Source organism: Acanthopagrus latus, chromosome 11 (assembly GCF_904848185.1).
Source record: "Acanthopagrus latus isolate v.2019 chromosome 11, fAcaLat1.1, whole genome shotgun sequence".
Classification (NCBI taxonomy): Eukaryota; Metazoa; Chordata; class Actinopteri; order Spariformes; family Sparidae; genus Acanthopagrus; species Acanthopagrus latus.
Window position 1 is genome coordinate 5156134 of NC_051049.1, and position 19902 is coordinate 5176035.

A 19902-nucleotide genomic window follows, 5' to 3' on the forward strand; every position below is an offset into this window, starting at 1 on the left:
TGGACAGTACCCCATCACCCTCTAAGAAACTGTAGTATCCCTGCCTACTTTATCCCATCAGGATTCTTAAAGAGATGGTCCTATCTGGTTGGGTAACATGCTGGCAATGGTTGGAACAGGCAAAGCTACCAATACCAGCGCCCTCTGTGACGGCTCCGACTACGACACAGACCAAGTGTGGTGATAAAGGGAGAGGAGGGAACAAGAGCATATAATTTTATCTGGACACAGCCATGGAAACGGAGACTTATGAATGGAGACAAAGGCCCATTTGTAAGCTACTTTAACTGCAGTATGAAGCCAAAATGTCTTGCTAAAAATACTCAGATCTTCTGTGTTCTGGAACTCTTTGATTGTCATAATCTGAGCCATTAGGTCCAGTAAAAATTGTAAAGTATAGATAATCGGCATGATTAAATTAGTTTATCCCCATTCAAGTCAGTCGGGTGCTTATCAGGAAGGCAGTCAGCTCAGTCAGCGGAAGCCTCTAGTGCGCATGCTCTGTGGGGCAATCAATGCAAAAGCAATGAAAAAGTCGCGGCCGGAAGTCGAGTGTTTTTGGCTTCATAGGAATGAATGTGGCTGCTGCTCAAGGGCTGTGTCCAGATTTGATGTAACGCCCTTGGAATAAAATAATATAGTTGTGCTGCTCTTCAGAAATTAAGATAGTCGTGAAGCTCAAAAGAAAAACAGCTATCGTTTTGCAGACGCTTCTTTCGCAGCGTTAGCTTTGCCGTTAGCAAAAAGTCGTTATGTGCCGCAGTGCATCATGGGGCGGTTACACGGTTTGGCCACTAACTGGCGCTCCGCGCGAGGTGAGAGAGAGGGGATGGCTAACGGCCAAACGGACAGGAAGTTAGCTAAAACAACTATAAGGCTGACAGCAGTTTTACAAGAAAACGATAATGTATTCTTTAAATTTGAATTTGGCACTGCTATCTATCTATCTATCTATCTATCTATCTATCTATCTATCTATCTATCTATCGGCTATTTCAGTACAGGGTTAGCTTACCCTTCAGCACTCCGTGTAAAGTGCTAGTTAGATTTTGGCTAGTTTGCCTGAAATTCCAAATTAAGAAAAAAAAATAAATCCAACTGAGCAAAACCTCACCATGACCCAGTAAACACACGGTTAAACATCTCATTTTAAAGGAGTTCATTCATTAGTGTCTCTGTCTCACAGCGGGCCCACCACTCATTAGCTTCGGGCACAAACAGCAGAGAGCCGCATACCGCAATTAATGAAGCGTTCAGGTCGGTTGAACCGCCGGAGAACAAAGCGGAGCTTCACCCCGAAGCCACGGCCTCTCGATAGGAAGCGGAATATAAATGTAAGGTGTTAGTATGTAGTAATGTCATGGTGATTAACGCTTTTGTTCCCAACAGGTGAGCGCTGCACGCACAGCCTGTCGCGCATGACTCAGCGGGTGAGCGCGGGACTGGCTGTTCTCAATTCACAACTTTCAAAACATTGACGCGTGGAGCCGTGGGGGTGAGTCCCATTACATCACCGACGGTCATAAAAACAGACGGCTCACCGGAGGGAAAACGGAGACAGACACAAAGACGGACAACCTCTTGACACAGACCTCGAGCGGTAGTTTCTCTCACTCGCGGGCTGAACTCATGGACATACATTCCTCCAAAACCATGAAGCCAGCGAGGACGTTGCGCTGCAGCATTAAGGTAGGCATCCATCACACCTTGTGGCAGGCTGCACGGTTACTATCAAGTCTTGTTTTAACCTGCCGCACTTGCTCCCTCATTGTTTGTGCAACCAAATCTGTGCTAAATTTATTTTTAGGAGATTGCATAACGTTATACTGACAGTATAACTGTAGTAAATTACCGACAAGTTATTTCATAGTCTCTCTCTTACCCCCTGTTGAAAGTACCTGTGTAGTCTTGTCTTAGAAAAACAAGATATTCACCTGTAGATAAACAAGTTCTCAGTCATAACATACCCGTGAAGTGTATATATTTTGGTCGTCTTAATGTAAAACACTTGATACGGGTTTGAAGAAAGGGACGTTTTCTCGTGTTTTTCAATTCATAAACACTATAAGTGTCAAGCAACTGGATATTGACAGTAAATTGTTAAGTTATATCACTGCTCAGTTGTTTCAAGGTGGATTATGTAGTTTTAGGGAAGAAATCTTAATTAGAAGAGAAAGATTTTAATTGACTGATTTTTTTCTATGCCAAAACAAACGAAATGAACAAATTCTCCTTGTTTTCTTGACTGAATAAACCGAATAAGCAAACAGATCTTAAAGGACAACACAGTTTCATACTGTTAGACCCCAGCACATTTCTAGCTTCAAGGAGTGTTCAGGGGACCTTATTTTCCTCTGAGAGCAGCTTTTCTTTTTTATGCAGTTATGGAAAAGACAGTTTGTATTACCTTATCATTATTGTTAATATTACCTTTCTAAGTTTCTGTGTGATTATAGATTGAAAAAAAAATCTATTTCTGCTGATTATTATTTTTTATGAATTTGTTGTGGAAAAATTAGAAATTACTGAAAAATGGGCATCAGTATTTTGTTAGCTCAAGGTGAAACTATTAAATGTTTCAACTGACCAACAGCCCATTACACCAAAATATCACATTTAATGTCTTGGGGGGGGGAATATAATAGAAAATTTGTTAGTTAACTAATCAGTTAATCAGTGCACCTTATTTAGATAGAAGAAAAGCATGACAGTTTTGTGTTTCTGTCATTAATTCCGTCAGTGAGTCAGTCTTCATAAAAGTTTTCATGTGTTTGGCAGCTGTGTCTAGTTTAAAGTTTGGTATATATATTTATATCTGCACTTCTGGCTCCGTTACCAAAAGCCTCTCTGAACACCAACTGCGGTGCCAAATGGAGCAATTGCATTTTACTGTATGCCAAAGATAGGGTAGTTCCAGGGCTGTGAGTAATACTGAGGCAGAACTCCATGTAGCTCGCAGCAAACCTCTGTGAGAAATGACAAGTCTTATTCATTGGTGTTGTGTTGTGAACCGTGACTAATACACCTGTAGTCTGTACGTTTTGGAGGAGATGGTGAAAGAGATAATTAGTTAAGCAACTTCCGAATTTCCAGGAGGTGATGGTTCATTTGGAACATTTTAAACGCATGCTCACACACAGGCTGTGGTGGGTCCTGTTACTGCAAATCCTCCCCTGTTTATGATTTCAAGTCTTTGCTTTAAATCCGCCGGCCCCTCTGATGGAACAAAGATGTACAAACAGAGATGGGATGGAAGACGGCTCATCCTACAGGCAACGTTTAGTTTGAAACTTCTCAGTGAACTTCCTGCCCATCCTGCACAGTGTGAACGTACCTGAAGTTCAATGTTGTGCAGCCGTGTGTTTAGATAATGGGAGCAGTTGGCTAAGCAGCTGGTAATGTGTCAGTAAGCTGTTTGAACAAGTCATTCCCACAGCAGAGGGATATCTTTCATCAGAACTCTTGATTGCTATTTGGCCTTCAATTTTCTAGCAGATCTTTGGTGGAGTTACTCTTCACATAAAACCAAGTCACTTTTCACCCAGCAGAGCCAGCCAATAGTTTAACAGGGAGCAATCACATCCGCTGGCTTTTCTTGACACTTGTCCGTGCTGTACAGCGCTTTGCTCACTATTTGCTCTTTTTCATTAGGACATTCTGTTTGTTTTGGTTTTTACAATTTCAGACTTATCTCCTGTGGGCTGCACCCAAGTTACACCATCAAATTCTCTTTAACGATACGTCTGCCAATATCTGAGCCAAGTTTCTGCTCAGGAGCGGCTCTGGTTCACTTCCCTCCACACTTCAGTGCACCGGAGGTTCAAACTTTTGGCTGTGTCATGGAGATAAAGCAATTAAAGCTAGCATTGCAGGATTGCAACATTTATTTGCCTCCTTTTTGCTGAAATTTAGACATGAAGATTGAAACCACTCGTTCAATAACTGTCCATTCCGTATAAAGCTAAGACCAGCAGCTAGTTAGCATAGCAAAAAAACACTGGAAACAAAAACTACCTAGCCTGGCTCTGTCCAAAGATAACAAAGCCATCCATCAGCATCTCTCAAGCGTAGTAGTTACCAAGTTATATCTTGTTTGTACAACCCGTACAAAAATATGAAATGTCAAAACAACAGGTTGTGTTCTCCTAGGGGTTATCTACCAGACGACAAGACTGCAGGAAATTACTGCTCTCAGCCAAGAAATAGTCCACATGAACCCCATGTAAAACCATTACCTGTCATTTTTAAACACCTTTTTGTACTGACTAAACACTTTATACATAAAATGTTAATAGCATGCTTTAGAGGTGCTTTTAGCCTGATATGCAGCTCCTTCAGTCCTGCCAAAGTGGCCACAGGACATGCTAACCTTAGCAGCAAACGGCTCAAGTTAGCTGAAGTGAGTATGCCCACCATACCCTACCCTAATGTATTTTAAAGTGGCTCTGTGTGACAATTTGTAATAACTAAAATGTATTAATATTCTTTTTTATGGCCATATGTGAGTTGATTGTAACATGACGTGAAAAATGAAATCTTCCCCATCCCTCTCTTGTCTATACAAGTCTGTAGACGATTTGTTTAAGTTGTTTCACGCTGCCTGCCAGTGGCTTTCTTTGTGAAGAACTCCAAACGATGTGACTTCATGAGTGCCTTGTCTCAGTGCCTCTCTCTGCTCCACTAACAGAGAACAAAAGTAGCTAACATTAGTTTAGAAATTGAGTCCGCCAACATAAACCAACAACTGGCTTACAACACAACACAGAATTTCCACAGAGCGGCTTTAACGTTGGTCATGAGAGCGGTAAATGGAAAGGCTAATATTTTCAGAAGTTGTACACGGTGATAAAAGTGTGAGCAACACTGGGCTAAGCGAACAGTATACCTGATGTAGCCTTAGCCTATATTTAGTGGAGAAGCATGAAAGTGCTTTTGATCTTGTTATTTTATTTTCAGCCAAAAAAAAGTGAATAAGCATATTCCTCAAAATATATCTGCCCGTTGTGTCAAATCAGAGAAAATGCTCCTTTGATCATGATGCTATTCTTTTGCAAATCTTATTTAACCTCTGTTGCACAATGAAGGGAGGTGATTCTTTGGTTTTACTTTCTTTCATCTATCTTTGGAGACTTTATACACTTTTCCTGTATTCAGGTTTTGACCAAGTAGGTCATACATTTCCTTGTGGAAATCCATGGCTATCCAGCGTCTAACTTTCAACACGTGTCCCTGAAATAAAAGCATTTTGAAATTCATGTATGAACTTCCCTCAATTCTTCCCCTCACAGCAGGGTTGAAGGCCAGGACAATAACGTCCACACAGACGGAGCTGAGAGTGTTCAAAAAGGATAAATGTGAACATAATCCACAGAGAATCCAACCCTGCACAAACACCTTCCTGCTTAAGGACATCAAATAGGCTTAAATCACTTGTATGAACAGTGTGGATAAATAATGAATCCTGCGTTTTTTCAGTGTTGACACACTGCAGCATTCAGGGTGTGCATTGCTGCTGCCCTTTTGTTCCACCATTTATAATACTCTTAGATTATCTTATCCAAGCTTCAACATTATGCAACATTCCTTCATCAGGAAACACAGATCTATTGTGTTTTATCGTCAATACTGAAACATTGTTTTTGCTGTCTCTCAGGCCTCAGGTGAAAGATTGAACTTTAATGGCTTATGCGTTATCAGGAGTGTTTTGTGTTTCCAGTGTTAAAGCCAACTGTCTGAAAGCCGGAGACTTGTCTGTGAAACATGATATTTATATTGTGCGTTATCTGCAGTGAAAACATAAACCCGACTTCGTTAAAGGCTAAAGTGGATTTGAGTTTGACCTGACGCTCTGGTTAAAGAAACAGTTGTGAACATTTTGTTTGAATCCAGATCTCCAACAAAAGAAGGTCTTTGCCTGCCAGTGAATGAATTTGTCGAATCGGTTTAGATAGTTAAACGCCATTCGACACAAAATGAGGATGAAATATTGGTATCACTGTAAACGCAACTATTGTGTGTGCTAACATACCATAAAGCCAGGATTTAACAGGAGCATTAACTGTTCTGAGTTGAACGCATCGTTTATTCTCCCTCAGACGACCTGGCAGCTGGTCAACAAACTGAAAGCTTGGGTTTATCACTGTTTTTACGGGAAGTTCACGCCTAATCTCAACACGTATCTTCAGCGTCATTCCTGCATTCATGGCCCCTCGAGCAAATAAACACCAAGTGCAGTCATACGAGTGTCTGTGAACACCTCATGACACATAGAGGTGAGAGGCTCTTCTACATCAATGGGAAAACAGCCAGTGGGCCATCTTGATCTGTCTATGTCTCTGGATGTGGAGAGAGAAGTCCAGGAGGCAAATCGTTTGGAGACATATACAGAATTACCCGAAGTTAAGCAGTTGGCTGAAAATCAGTAATTCACACATTTCAAAACTATTTTGGGGCTGTGCTGTTTAGTGTCTGGGAAAAACAGATGAAGTACTGCTTTGCAGAAGACCAACATTTGTCATATCACTAAAACTTTCCACTTCTGAAACCACACAGAAAGTAACCAAGTACATTCACGCAATTACTCAATTTAAGTACAAGTTGGTACCATACTAGAGCAGCTACATGCGGTATTTTTAATGTCATTGTTGAATGAAATGAATGTGTAATGTTAAAGTGCTCAGTTGTTGTGACGTTTCACTCAAATCTGCAGCCTGTCAGTCCTCTCAGCTGTATGGAGCATTTTAGCATCTTGCAGCTCATTGTTTTGGTTTATTGCTTTCACTGGTACCACTTTCAGCAGCAGTGGGAGCAGAAGGCAGATGTTTTCAATGAAAAGCTCTGAAAACAACCCACTTTACCTGTTCAACACCACATAGCCTACAGTTAGCAACTAGCTGCTGAACATAGTGGAGTATTCAGCAGCTAAAGAGAGACATTTGGTAGGGACCAAAAAATAGCAAAAATTAGAGGCTTGCATTCGTCTGGTTGCCAGAAACACAGCTCCTAATTAATGCTAAGGTGGTTTTGTGCCTGCTTTTGTAAATACTATTTCTCTTGTTTACTTAATAAATCCAAAAACTAAAGTGTAAAAATGTCAGTTATGCACGACTTGTGCCAGACAACTGCTCACACAATACATATTTGTTTGCTGGGTACTTTATCTGATGACACGTGGATTAGGGAGCTTTAGGGTTTGTGTTTTTTACCTTATGGAAGGAACTAGCCTATTTGCCCTTTTATCCAGTTATTATACTAATGTATAACGTATTGCTAGTTTTCTCCACAGGTGCTTTGTACTGTAGTGCAGGAGTACACATGAGTTTGGTGTCTCAAAGAAATGGCGTGTTTAGGAGTTTAAAACCATCTTTAAGGCTTGAACTTGGCTGGGAATCAGATGCTAACATCTGTGTTTGAAAAAGAAAAACTGTGCTTAAAATCATTTTCCTGTTTCACGTGCACATGCTAGGAGGTGGACATCAGGTGGTGGTGGTGGTTCTATTGTCCACACAAGTCGCTAGAATCAACAACAAATGAAAGTACTTTGATTGCTGCTTTAAGATTCTGCATGATATACGTAAGGTGCATTTGTAGAGATAACCAACAGGTAGTTAAAACCTGTGAGCTATGATTCACTAAAACGCTTCATACTTACGTAAATAAATCTGTAACTCCAATCCAATAATGTAATATAAATGTAATAATTAACACTTGAAAAAAGGGGCCTTTCTGCTTAATGAGTACCTGTCATATTTCAATACATTGATTATTATACTTACGTACTTGCTGTACAGTAACATTATGAGTGCAAGAATTCCACTCACATTTTACGATAATTACATGATTTATATTTCTTCTCCACCTTGTTTTACACTTTATTAAATCCATCTGTTTTTCCGTCTGGAATATGTAAATGTTTGTCCTTAAAATGTTTCATGTCTCTGAAATGGGATCGTGCAGCCTGATGTGTTGGTTCTTGTAAAACTGTGCTGTGTGTTTGTGAAACAGCTGTTTGGTTTTCCAACTGGCCTCACTGCATTTCACTGCTGAGGTAATATTGTTTAAGTACGCGCCCCATTGGATGAACCCAACAGTGTGCTGCGGGGGCTGAAAAACACTGGAAGGTTGTGTTGAGCACAAATTCTTCAGAACTTGACACCACACATGTGATTATGTGTTTCTTCCAAATTGTTCTCTTTTACTAGGAACAATTTATGCTTCTAGGAATATGTTTCGGTCTATCCAGCCTGTGCGAGTGCAGCCAAACACAGAAAATGACAAAAGACACATTTGACATTTATGATTATAAGTTATTTTACCTCTGGTTGCATCACTATATAAAGTTTTTGTCAGAGCAGGAGATCAAGGCATGCTGAGTGAACTTATCCATTGTATGTTTGGCAACAAGATGCTGCAGTGAAGTAGACGTGGAAATTCGTTTCCAGAGATCTTTTCAGATTCAGCGTTTCTGTCGTTCCTACAGTGTCTGAATCTTTCAAATGAAAATATTTCTGTTTCTGACTAAAAAGCTCAGAGCATCCTTAACTGTTTGTCTGTCTTCCGTAGCTGTTTGTCCTGTGCCACGGCCTCCTGCAGTTTTCCCAGCTGCTGTACAGCGCTTACTTCAAGAGCATCATCACCACAATCGAGAGGCGCTACGGCCTCAGCAGCTACTCCTCAGGAACCATTTCCTCTCTCCACGAGGTAGGAGCCAAGAATAACATACCCTCACATGGATCATGATAGATTTATTTCAAGGCTACTGATGACAAAGGAGGAACTGGAGAAAAAGCAACTTATCAAAATCACACTTCCTGACGATTGGGGCCAGACTCCGGTATTTTGGAACTGTTTCATTACAGATAAGAATAATAAGAGAATGTACACTAAGTACTCGTCTTGGAGGGTGCTGGAATTTTTTGTTCTCTGACATTCATGTCGACAACACAGATGAATTTTTTTTTCCACTTTCAGGTTATAAATATGCATAAGCAAAGGTCACCAGACGATCACTAAATCAGTGTGTTTTATGACCGTTTTCAATTTTTGCAGTCCAGCTTCTCTTTGTGAGTTATAATGAGATTTTCAAGGTCAGATTTGATTGTATGGTATTTAATGAGAACTGACCAAGCAACACCTGATCATTTGAATTTGACAGATCCTCTTGGCTATTTAATGCTGCTGTGATAGATATTTTGATATCATCAAAGGATCACCTGACTAATGGAAAATAGGGTGTTGTTAGTGATGAACCGACTATAATAATAATCGTCAGTAATACAGTTTTTATGCATCTGCTTGTTATTTTTTTATTTACATCTCTGCACCCTCATCAACCTAGTTTACAGATTCAGCGGGCATCTGACCTTTTATTTTTCAGTGAAATTGCCCATTATTAGCTTAATATTTCTATTTTCATACACATTAATTGCTGGAGAGCAAACAAAGAAGCAAAAAGAGTGAATATTGAACTCATTAGGTGGACAGAAATACAACAATATATTAATGCTAATCTTACAAGTAAACACTTTCCTGCAACTAAATGCTGACTTGATGAGTGTCCCACAGATGGATAATGATGCTGCTGGATGCTATTTGAAACATGTGTCTGTGTCTGTCTCTCAGATAAGTAACAGTGTGCTGATCGTGTTTGTAAGCTACTTTGGAAATCGGGTCCACCGTCCTCGCATCATTGGAATCGGGGGACTTCTGATGGCTGTCAGTGCCACCATCCTGACCTTACCTCACTTCATATCCCAGAACTACGAATACGACTCAGTTCTGCACAGTAAGATCCAAATAACGGGCCACGGTTCTTCTGTGTCTCATCTGTGACAGCTTATGTGATTCAGGCCAGAGCAGGGGACTTGTGAATGTACAAATATATGTCAATGCAATTTATGAGATTTTACTTAAGGACGCTGCAGGGTCTTCTCAGTAAAGGCACCCCAGTGCTCTGGTCAAACAAGTGTCTGTTGTTTGGCTTACTGTGCTCTGTAGCAAATAGTGTATTTAGAGAGCCTTGCTGTTGCACTCCAGTTGAACTTTTGCATTAATCAAAAGGAAATTCATAATCTTTGTGCACTCGCTGAAAGCTAAAGAGATTAGAGTTACCTCCAGGGAATGTAATTTGCAACAACAATCAGCCTCTTCCTTCTTTCATTTTGCCCCCAGTTAAAGTAACTTGGCGTTGAACAGCGTGTCAGTGAAGGGCCAGAGAAGCTTCAGGAAATTAAAGTAGTTGGACATCTGTATCCACTGGCTTGTCATCAACTTTCTGTCTTTTGTTCCTCCTCCCCACTGTGTCTGTATGTCACTTCCTGATTTATCTAGATCGCCATGACATCTGCAACTTGCATGGGAACACGAGCGACCCGGATTGTGGCCGAGATGAGTCCCGGCGACTGGCCGACACCAGCAACATGTGGCTGTTCATGGGCTTCGCTCAGCTGCTCTTCGGTGTGGGTTCGGTGCCCATCCAGCCCTTTGGGATATCCTACATTGATGATTTTGCTGGACCTGGGAACTCTCCTCTTTACATAGGTGAATGGCCTGTGGTTCAGAGGCAGATTGATTTGTTCAGATAAATAAACACAAACTAAAGGTCATGAAGTTATTCTGGGTGATTCTACACACTCGCATGTTTATGTAGAAGGTTGATGTTATGGACATCAGTATTTCATGACCTTGGAACTATGAAGGTTCTGACTGCGGTTTTAGTAGTTTTCAGATATTGAGGTCTAAAGGTTTCACATCACAGACAGCAAAACTGATGGCAATAAAATTCTCTTTTATTAATCCAAATTACGGGCATTCCTAATGTAGTCTACAATATTAAAAGCCTGTCACATTTTTGATTGCGTGTCAGATGAGTTAGATATCAGATAAAATCTGAAAAAAATTTGTCATTTGGAATTTATTTATCAGGTTCCTGGTGCTGAGGCTGAGTTATAATATGAGATACCCGGGCACAGACAACAATTCAGAAACATGCTTCTAACTGGGCAATCTTCACTGACAGATTTGTTTCACCTTTTTCATGGCTTTATTTCTGATATAAAATACTTAAAATTGAGTGGACTTTTGTTATCAGTATTACTCATAATGTTACTGATAACTGATAAAATCCCTAATTTTCAAGGTTCAGAACATATGATTGTGCAGCTTTTCATGAATTCATATGCAGTCACAGAGCACGAGGTTACATGGTAAAGAGACAAAGCGTGATTGGTCTCCTGAACATCCCAAGCACTAGTTTGGTGCTATGCTTGTACAACCAACATGGAGATTGATTTTAGAGATAAAACCTTTTTGTTTTGTTTTTTTATCCACACTGTAGTGTCACTAATGCTTAAAGACAAAATACACCCTCACAAAATGTTTATAACTTGTCACAGATTTTTCTAGATAACCCATTTTCACAGAGACTTCAGAAAACTCTGCCTCACAGCTACTTTATCATTCACAGCCATCCTGTTTGCTGTATCTGTATTCGGGCCGGCCATTGGCTACCTGCTGGGCTCAGTCGTGCTGCGGATCTATGTGGACGTGGACAAAACTGGTTTAGGTAATGATTATGGTCTGACTGGTATTTTATAGACAGGGTAAAGCAGGACTGGTCACTCACTGTTATGCCTGGTGACTCCTGTTTTCCACAGGAGCTGAACAGGAGCTGAGACAAGGTGACCCCCGCTGGGTTGGGGCCTGGTGGATGGGCCTGCTCATCACCACCGTCTGCCTGTTTCTCACCTCCATCCCCTACTTCTTCTTCCCTCGCAGAATGCCTTCAGAAGATCATGTAAGTCACAGTCTCACTCACAAAACAGCCTCGTCACTGAATGTGTCTTGTGGATCATGTAAGACTGCAGAACATCTCTCGTGTTGTACTGACACCTGCTGGCTTTGTGTCAACGTTGCATTTACTTTTCCTCTGTTGGTTTTAGACCAATGTTGAAGGGTTTGAAGCAAAAGATTTGTTGTTTTTAACATATAACTCCACATTTAACTGACTTATTTCACTGAACTGATCTGTACTAGTACACCATATTTGTCTGTGTCATGCCTTTTAAACACTCTGCAGAAAACACGAGTCATAGATAAGCTAAAGCCAGATTTTACTCCGTACGTGTTTGTGAAACCACATCATACTCCTCCAGGATTGTGCAGGACTTGACCCTGTAAAAACTGCATATAATAAGTATGCAAATTTCTGCATTTTGGTTGGTGACCAATTGTTAGAAATGTCATCATGAAACTGTCAAGTTGATAATAAGAGACATCAAAAAGAAAAAATTGTGAAAAAGTGTACACCAGGCAGAAACAAAAGGAAAAGTTGGTCATATTCATCCTCACAAATGAAGCGAGAATAACATGTAAAATAGATACCTATGTATAGATTCTAATAAAATAAATGGAGTTAGCAGAAATAAATAGCTAATTTGAGGCTAAAACTGTTGGATTTATTTGTATAAATACCATGTTTATATCCATTTTAATAAGTCCAACATGACGCCTAATATGCGTCAGTCACTCCAAACCAGGTGTAGATTACTTGTCAGATGTGTTTGCTAAGATGGAGAGCGCATGACAACTAGCTAACATGCTAGTTAGCTCACAGAGACGTCATACATTTCATCACCTGAAGTAGTTATAGCTTAATAATGGATAAACAGATGAAATTATTTGCCAAAACTAATGGATAAATGGTTAAAACATAGTATTAGTAGAAATTTAAATATTTTCTTAGAAGTTTCAAATGTAACTTAAAATGTTCAATTTCTTGTAAAACAAATTGTAATTATTATAACATTATTATTATTATAATTATAAACTAGGAGCTTGTAGTTCGGTGTGAAAAGCGAGCACAAAAAAGACAAAAAACTGTACAGAAATCTTCTATTATGATGTTTGACAGCTGTGGATGATTTTGATTGCATGAACACTGTGGAGCTGTCAGTTCAGTCCAGTGTTCCCACGTCACATGAATCCAGCATGAAGAGACGGGCTAATTGTGAGGGACTGCGGTGCCTCTTGTAGGAACAGGGCTGATGTGATTAGCAAACAATTAACCGGATTTCACTCGGTCCCATAAGTCTTGTATCACAAAAATGTCTCTGTGTTCATTACGCTCTACTGTACATATGTGCTTTCACACAAACTCCTGTAAGAGTTTATTCTCCATATTGTTTTCCAGGTTGATAATGACACTGACATGTCTGACGACTTCAAGAAGCCACAAATCTCTTTACTTGATTTCCTGAAAAGTAAGTTCATTATACTCAGACTGATATGGTCCCACCTGTTAGATTCATAAACCGTCTCTGCATAGTTACATCTTCTTAGCATGTGCTGTAACAAAGAGATAAGTCATGTCCAGTATCACAGTAATAATCAGTGTCTCTATATCTGACTGTGTGTGATCAGTGTTTCCCAGGATGTTTATCAACCTCCTGTTGAGCCCGCTCTTCCTGATGCTGATTCTTGCCCAGTGCTGCTTCTCATCGGTGATCGCAGCTCTCGCCACATTCATGAACAAGTTTCTCCAGCAACAATACAGCGCTACAGCTGCATACAGCAGCCTGCTAGTAGGTAGGTACTCTAGGGGGGCAAATATAAAATAATGGACTTCAGGAAAAGAACCTATTATAGCTTACTATGGCCCTTTAAGTCAACTGCTTGCAATCAGTGTCAATCATTGTAATTCAAGTCATGTAAACTGGGCTGAAATTAAACAGCCTGTAAAATAATTTAATGGACTTTCTGGATGTTTCACTCCTGTTGCACCAAGTTCTCTTTCCAAAGGGTGGATTTAGTTTGTACTGTCATTTAACCTCAGATGGAAATGTTATTTGGGGTTGTCTTTCATTTAAGTTTAGCCCTTTGCAACTGCAATTACATTTATTCATGGACATCACCTATCATTTGTGTCAATGTTTCAGCAAATGAATAAAAGGGCACATGATTTGTATTAAACCCCTTGTGGACGTCTTAAGAGCACAATCAATATTTGTGTTTCACAGGTGCTGTAAATCTGCCAGCGGTAGCCGTGGGGATGCTGATGGGTGGAGTCATCATGAAGAAGTCAGGTCTCTCTCTGAAGACCATCCCACGCTTCTCTGTGGTCATGCTGACCATTTCCACCCTCCTCTGCATCCCTCTTTTCTTCATGGGCTGTCCTACACAGAGGGTCTCCGAGGTCAATGATAACCGTGGAGCGTACGGGTGAGAGAGATGAGTGGGGTGTACTTAAAATTAAGCTTTTTACGTGAACAGCACAGTTTCTGGAAGGGGTAATTTAGTTTTTGGGACAATTTTTGTATTATTTAAGTGTATACAAACAAATCAGGGCCCTGCTCGTAAAAACATTGCTCTATAGCACTACTAGTGGTGAAAACTCCACCGAGCGCCTTTAATGATCTGATAGCAGCCGAAACAAAATGCTGAAAGGTCATCATCATGTTAGAATTTAGATGTATTTTCTCTTTAGAAATGAGATTAAACTAAAATTGTTTTTGTGTTTAAACAAACATGGTAACTTTATTAGCTTTCAGTTGTCTTTGTCTTTTAATATCTATAAAATATAGTTGCATCTAAAACAAATTGGAAAGTATAATACTTGAATCTCTGTGACTGAAACAACTACTTGCTGACACAAAGTTCTTGGATGTTGTGAAGTCAAAAGTAAAAATATGCAAATAAAAGTAGCTGAAACATGGTCTTAACTTGTTCTTGTTTGACTCTCGCTGCCTTATGCAGGGCTCTAAAGTCGTGCTACTCCAACTGCTCCTGTCCATCCAATGCCTTCAACCCCGTGTGTGGCTCTGATGGTGTCGAGTATATTTCTCCTTGTCATGCGGGCTGCACCAACTTCACCAAAGACCCCAACAACACCCACAGGGTTCAGGTCAGTGCCTCCGCTAAGCACCTGTTCACGGCTTCCTGTATCAATACCTGCAGGTTAAGCTGTTGTAGATTTATGTATTCAAAACTCTGTACTACAACACTACTGTATATAATAATAATCATTAATACATGCTTGTGATGTGGAATATATTAATAAAACTGACATTTAGTCATCTTTTTTTAATCTGAGGAATGTTTTTGCAACACCAGAATAAGATTGCACAATAAATCATGAAATCATAAATCAGTATTCAGTGAAATTACCTGCTACAGAGTCATCGTGTAAGATAGGAACGCTTAACTTATTGCAAAGAAAACATAAATATATAACATCCAAGATGAGCAAATTTGTTTTATATAAGGGGGAAAGTGTTGAAAACATAAAATATCTGTAATTATTTGCATAATTTTCTTCTGTAATCTTGTGTAATTTTGTCAGTGTGGTTTGAGGAAATAAGAATTTCATTCTTGTCCCAGCACAGGATCTGTAAATTAGCCTGTAATTAACCTTTAACTGTGTACTCAGGGGCAGAGTACTGCAGGGAATGCTCGCTGCAAATGAAATGTCATTAAGATGCATTCAAAGAGTTTTAATATCTCATCTTCAGGGGATAGACTTGATCTTTAAACATTTTTTTTCAGTGTAAAGTAGATGATACTTGGAACAGGAAGTGGCTTTGACCTTAGATGCCTCTTAGATCTGAGGCATAAATTAGATCACATGGACTCAGTTCTGTCAGTGTCCCTGTATTTACACTCTGCCATGTGGCATGTTTTATGTCAGCAGTGATATCAAGTCCCAGACCTGCAATATGTGTCTCTTCAGCCAGCAGCGTCCAGTCCAGGAGCAGACAGAGAGACTGTTCTGCTGCTAACAGGACACAAGTGGCTCATAATCAATGTCGGATCAATGCTTATTAGTCACAGAGCGTATAGGAGGTGTTTCAACAGGGACTAAAACGTCAGTATTTAAACGTCACAGCTTGTGAATAATCTTCCAGTGGGTGGATTGTGTGACTGCTAATGGAGTATTAGTCAGTTTGACTCAGCCTGTAAGCCGGCTGTGTAATACTGAAGCACAAACACAGACAGTGGTGGCTACAGCTAGCTTAATGGATTAATCCCATGAAATCGCAGAAGAGTTGTTTTTCTCTTTCTTGTGGACTCGGATGTCCACAAGTGGGCGGCTGAAAGTGGAATTTTGAAAACTCACCAATTAACATTTTAAATCTTGGTATCTTTATGCTGAGTTAAAGGTGCAATATGTAACAATTTTAGTTATAAACATCAAAAGATTACCTAAAGTTATCAACAGAATGTGTAAAATAACAGTTTTGACATCATGTGGAAGATGTCTTTGTATTGTGTTGGAGAAATATCTATTGAAATAAGCATGCTAACTAAATTGCCAGGTTGTACCTTAAGAAGGGAATAGTCAGATAATAAACAACACTAACAATACGGTTGTGCACCGAGTTCCCAGTCAGGACAGAATCAGCTAATATGACCTCTACCTTAACTGACTAGTGAGCTTGCTATCTAATACCTGCTACAGTGAGCAGCAGTTAGTGCTCATTCTGGTGATTTGCTGCCCCCTTTTTCTCTGCATTATGAATTTGACAGGTGGCCAATTCCTCCGTAATGCATCTTTGAAATTAACCATTGCTTCAGATATTATGTTAAGACATGACCGTAGTATCACTCCTGTCTTCTAACGCTCAGCAAGAAATCGAAAAAGTATATTGACTGAAATTATGGTAGGTGTTAATCCCTCGTCAGGAAAATAAATATCACAGCAAAAGTCAAATGTTGTTTTTCACTTTCTTCACACAGATAACATTAACATTTGTTGTCTCTCTTTCTGGTTACAGCTATATACAAGCTGCAGGTGTATACCTGGAAGCAAAAGTCATGCTCTCCCAAAGCCCTGTCCAAACAACTGTCAACATTTTCTCCTTCCTGTCATGCTCGTGATCTCTCTGGCCTCACTGATCGCCTGCCTCACTCACAACCCCATGTACATGATGGTGTTAAGGTAAAGATTGATGACGATGTATTACACTATATTTATTCACATGATTATTTGTTGTATATCTGATATATTAGTAAGTACAAACAATTACAAATGATTTTATGAACAGATAAATTCTTATCAGCTGTTTCTGAAACATAAAAACAAATGCACTGATTTGTCTCTGCCTCTGTTTGTAGTGTATTCAAGAATAACTCAGTGCATCAATAGAAAATTAATTGATGTATTACTCTTTTGTCTTTTCCTGTTGTTGTCAGATCTGTTCCCTCTGAAGAGAAGTCATTTGCAATAGGAGTTCAGTTTTTACTCATGCGAGTATTAGGTAAGTTAAGACACAAGTGCCGTTTGTTTTTAGTCCCATACTCATGAATAACCAGTTACTGATGATGTGGATTGGCTAATAGAAGACCCAAGTCCCTAAATGTCCTCCTACTGTAGCTCACTGTAATCATCGTGAAACTCAACAAATAATTAACAAATTAGTTGTAGCCTTATTATTGGGTGCTACAATAAAATCACTCATTTTTTTTAACAATTTTGAATACAACCCAAGAACAGTAAAGGTATTGTCCCCTTGTGAGTCTGCCTCAATCATATGGAAATAGAAGTTTGTTAACCCTAAACACTCTCTGTTTGTTGCTCTTTAATAGCCTTCCTACCTGCCCCGGCGCTCTTCGGGACGGCCATCGACACGTCATGTATCTGGTGGAAACATGTGTGCAACAAGAAGTCTAGCTGTGGTTACTATGACAACAACATCTTGAGGAACAGGTTAGAAATCGCTCAGAAAACATATCAGACGCAGAGACATAGTACATCCACACCACTGCTGACAATCATCTGTCCTCATGTGTCTGACCCCCTGCAGGTTCTTGGGCTTACAAGTGGGATATAAGATCATGGGCATCTTTCTGCTGATGATGCTGGGGTGGAAGGTGCAGCGGACACAGGAGTACAGTCTAGAGAAGCCTGAAGGGCTGCTGTGATCCTGCTGTGAGCGTCCATGTTCATCCAAGCATCTCTGCGATGCTGCGGTGTTAAAACTTTTGAATCAGTGTGCTGAGTGAAGCTGTGTCAGTGGGGAAAAAGTCACAGCCGACACGGGCCTTCACTGACCTCAATTTCTGCAGGCCTACCTTCCTCCCTGGTGCTTCACTGGTTTGAATTAAGATTCTCCAAAAGGGAAAATATCAGATGTTTTATGAATGCTGTAAAGCTTCTGTTTAGAATCACTCTGACAATAATCCACTCATCATAACTTAGGAGAGATCTGCTGAAGCACCTCGTATGTGTGTTACCTCACATGTTCCATGCACCTGAGACAAGAGTTCAAACAACAGATAAATATCTTTGTACATAACTTGTTCCTATAAAGCAGGAATCTATTCAGATTTCTATTTCCAATGGGAACATATTCTGTAACTAATTAACTGTATTAGCTTAATATTTAAGTTTATTTTTTATAGATGTTTGTCTCATACATAGAGACATCTGTAATAACTGTAATACTCATTTCATATATGATGACATGTAACACTTGATTTAATCGCAATGCTGATGAATTTTCACCTATCGAGTACATTTTTAAATAGAATCATTTCATATACAAACTCAGTTAAACCACACATCTTATGCTATCCTCTGATGTGATTTTATGGTTGTTATTGTGGACTCCATAAATGTGTGAGCATTATTAACTAATAAAAAATATTCAGTAAAATTTTCAAGCATAAAGTGTGAAATCTCTCTGCTGTGAAAGCTGGATAACTTTTATTTAACTTCAAAAATGTACTTCTATATTAAAATATCAACCAAGGTGGGTCCTGCAGTTTTAAATCTAGTTTTACATTACATTAGATTTATTTCGCTGATGCTAAAGCAACTTACTAATCGTTTGGACACAACCCAAAATCAGCAAGACTCGGGCCAGTACATCAATTTCATAAAATAAGCTGAACTGCTGATGCAAATATAAACAGTAAGGAGGATGAGAGTGGATGGGAGATGCCCTGCCGTGGAGAAAGGGAAGCAGAGATGCAGAGATTTGTGCTGCCACCTGGATCTCAGACAGGGGAGAAGACATCATTTGTTGAGTGTCATCGTCATAGTGGCGGCAGGAAAAAAACAAGGACAGAAAGGGCAGAAAGTGTGTGAGACTTAAGTAAAAAGCTACACCCAATGTCACACACAAATCACAAATAAGAAATTGATAAGAAATTTAAGTTTTAGAGAGGTAAAAACTTCAAATATATACAATGATGCAGTGCGTGATAACATTCCACTATGTACTTTATATTTATCTTGTACTGGTATGACAAGGGGCCTCATTGGAATAACATAGATAAATAATGAAAATCACAATATTCTATATACAGCAGGCAAAATGAAACCCCCTTGTCAACCTGAGAGAGAGGGGGGATTCTCTCCCCTCGCACCAGAGGGAGTGCGGGGGCAGATGGGTTGTTTAGTTGAAGCTGCCTGAGTCATTGATCCTTCATCTGTTTGAGCTCTCTACAAATTAGAATCTATGGCCCCGACCATGCCTCTAAATCATATCAGTACCCCGAATATGCTGTGCATTGATAAATCCATGGTGCTGTCAGTAGTGATGAAACACATTTGTAACTGTGCTTCCATTTTTCCTCAGTCCAGCTGTCTCTTAGTTTCATCTTGGATCTATAACTCAATTCTGTATACACTGAATTCTATACAGTTATGTAGCCTATATGCTCTATAGAGCAGTTTCTCCATAATCAAGTACCACATAGCAATGTGTAGAAGAAGAGAGAATCATGGACACACTGCCACTTGTAATATGTTTCTATGATTGTTTAGGAGCATCCAAGTGGCCAAAATACTGTGTCACAAAATAGGGTTAATGTTATGTTATGGGCTGGTAGGAATGTGTAGCATGGCCAGCTAGACTGTCACCAAGTTGTCGATAGTTGTAGCCAGCTTAGCTTCGACTTTTT

At 39.7% G+C, this 19902-nt stretch overlaps 1 protein-coding gene across 4 annotated transcripts; it reads left to right on the plus strand.

Annotated features, from left to right (window-relative positions):
* The first annotated feature begins 520 nt into the window (after nucleotides 1-520).
* On the plus strand, nucleotides 521-18660 carry slco2a1 (solute carrier organic anion transporter family, member 2A1). Of its 4 annotated transcripts, none has more exons than XM_037115083.1 (15): nucleotides 521-613; nucleotides 1390-1689; nucleotides 8563-8700; nucleotides 9622-9784; nucleotides 10330-10539; nucleotides 11465-11563; nucleotides 11655-11794; nucleotides 13190-13259; nucleotides 13420-13584; nucleotides 14016-14217; nucleotides 14752-14899; nucleotides 16770-16933; nucleotides 17188-17252; nucleotides 17581-17701; nucleotides 17799-18660. In XM_037115083.1, exons 2-15 carry the CDS (start codon nucleotides 1630-1632, stop codon nucleotides 17914-17916), a joined length of 1863 nt encoding a protein of 620 aa, XP_036970978.1. In that variant the 5' UTR covers nucleotides 521-613; nucleotides 1390-1629; the 3' UTR covers nucleotides 17917-18660. The 4 variants fall into 4 exon arrangements, with proteins under 4 accessions (XP_036970978.1, XP_036970976.1, XP_036970979.1 ...); XM_037115081.1 differs by lacking the exon at nucleotides 521-613 and adding an exon at nucleotides 758-907; XM_037115084.1 differs by lacking the exon at nucleotides 521-613 and adding an exon at nucleotides 799-815.
* The last annotated feature ends 1242 nt before the right edge of the window (nucleotides 18661-19902 follow it).

Excerpts from the sequence above, each read along its gene's own strand:
- slco2a1 (XM_037115083.1), top strand. The coding sequence starts at position 1,630 with ATGGACATACATTCCTCCAAAACCATGAAGCCAGCGAGGACGTTGCGC. Across the intron at positions 10,540-11,464 it reads GAACTCTCCTCTTTACATAG|CCATCCTGTTTGCTGTATCT; the intron begins GTGAATGGCCTG and ends TATCATTCACAG. Across the intron at positions 16,934-17,187 it reads ATGTACATGATGGTGTTAAG|ATCTGTTCCCTCTGAAGAGA; the intron begins GTAAAGATTGAT and ends TGTTGTTGTCAG.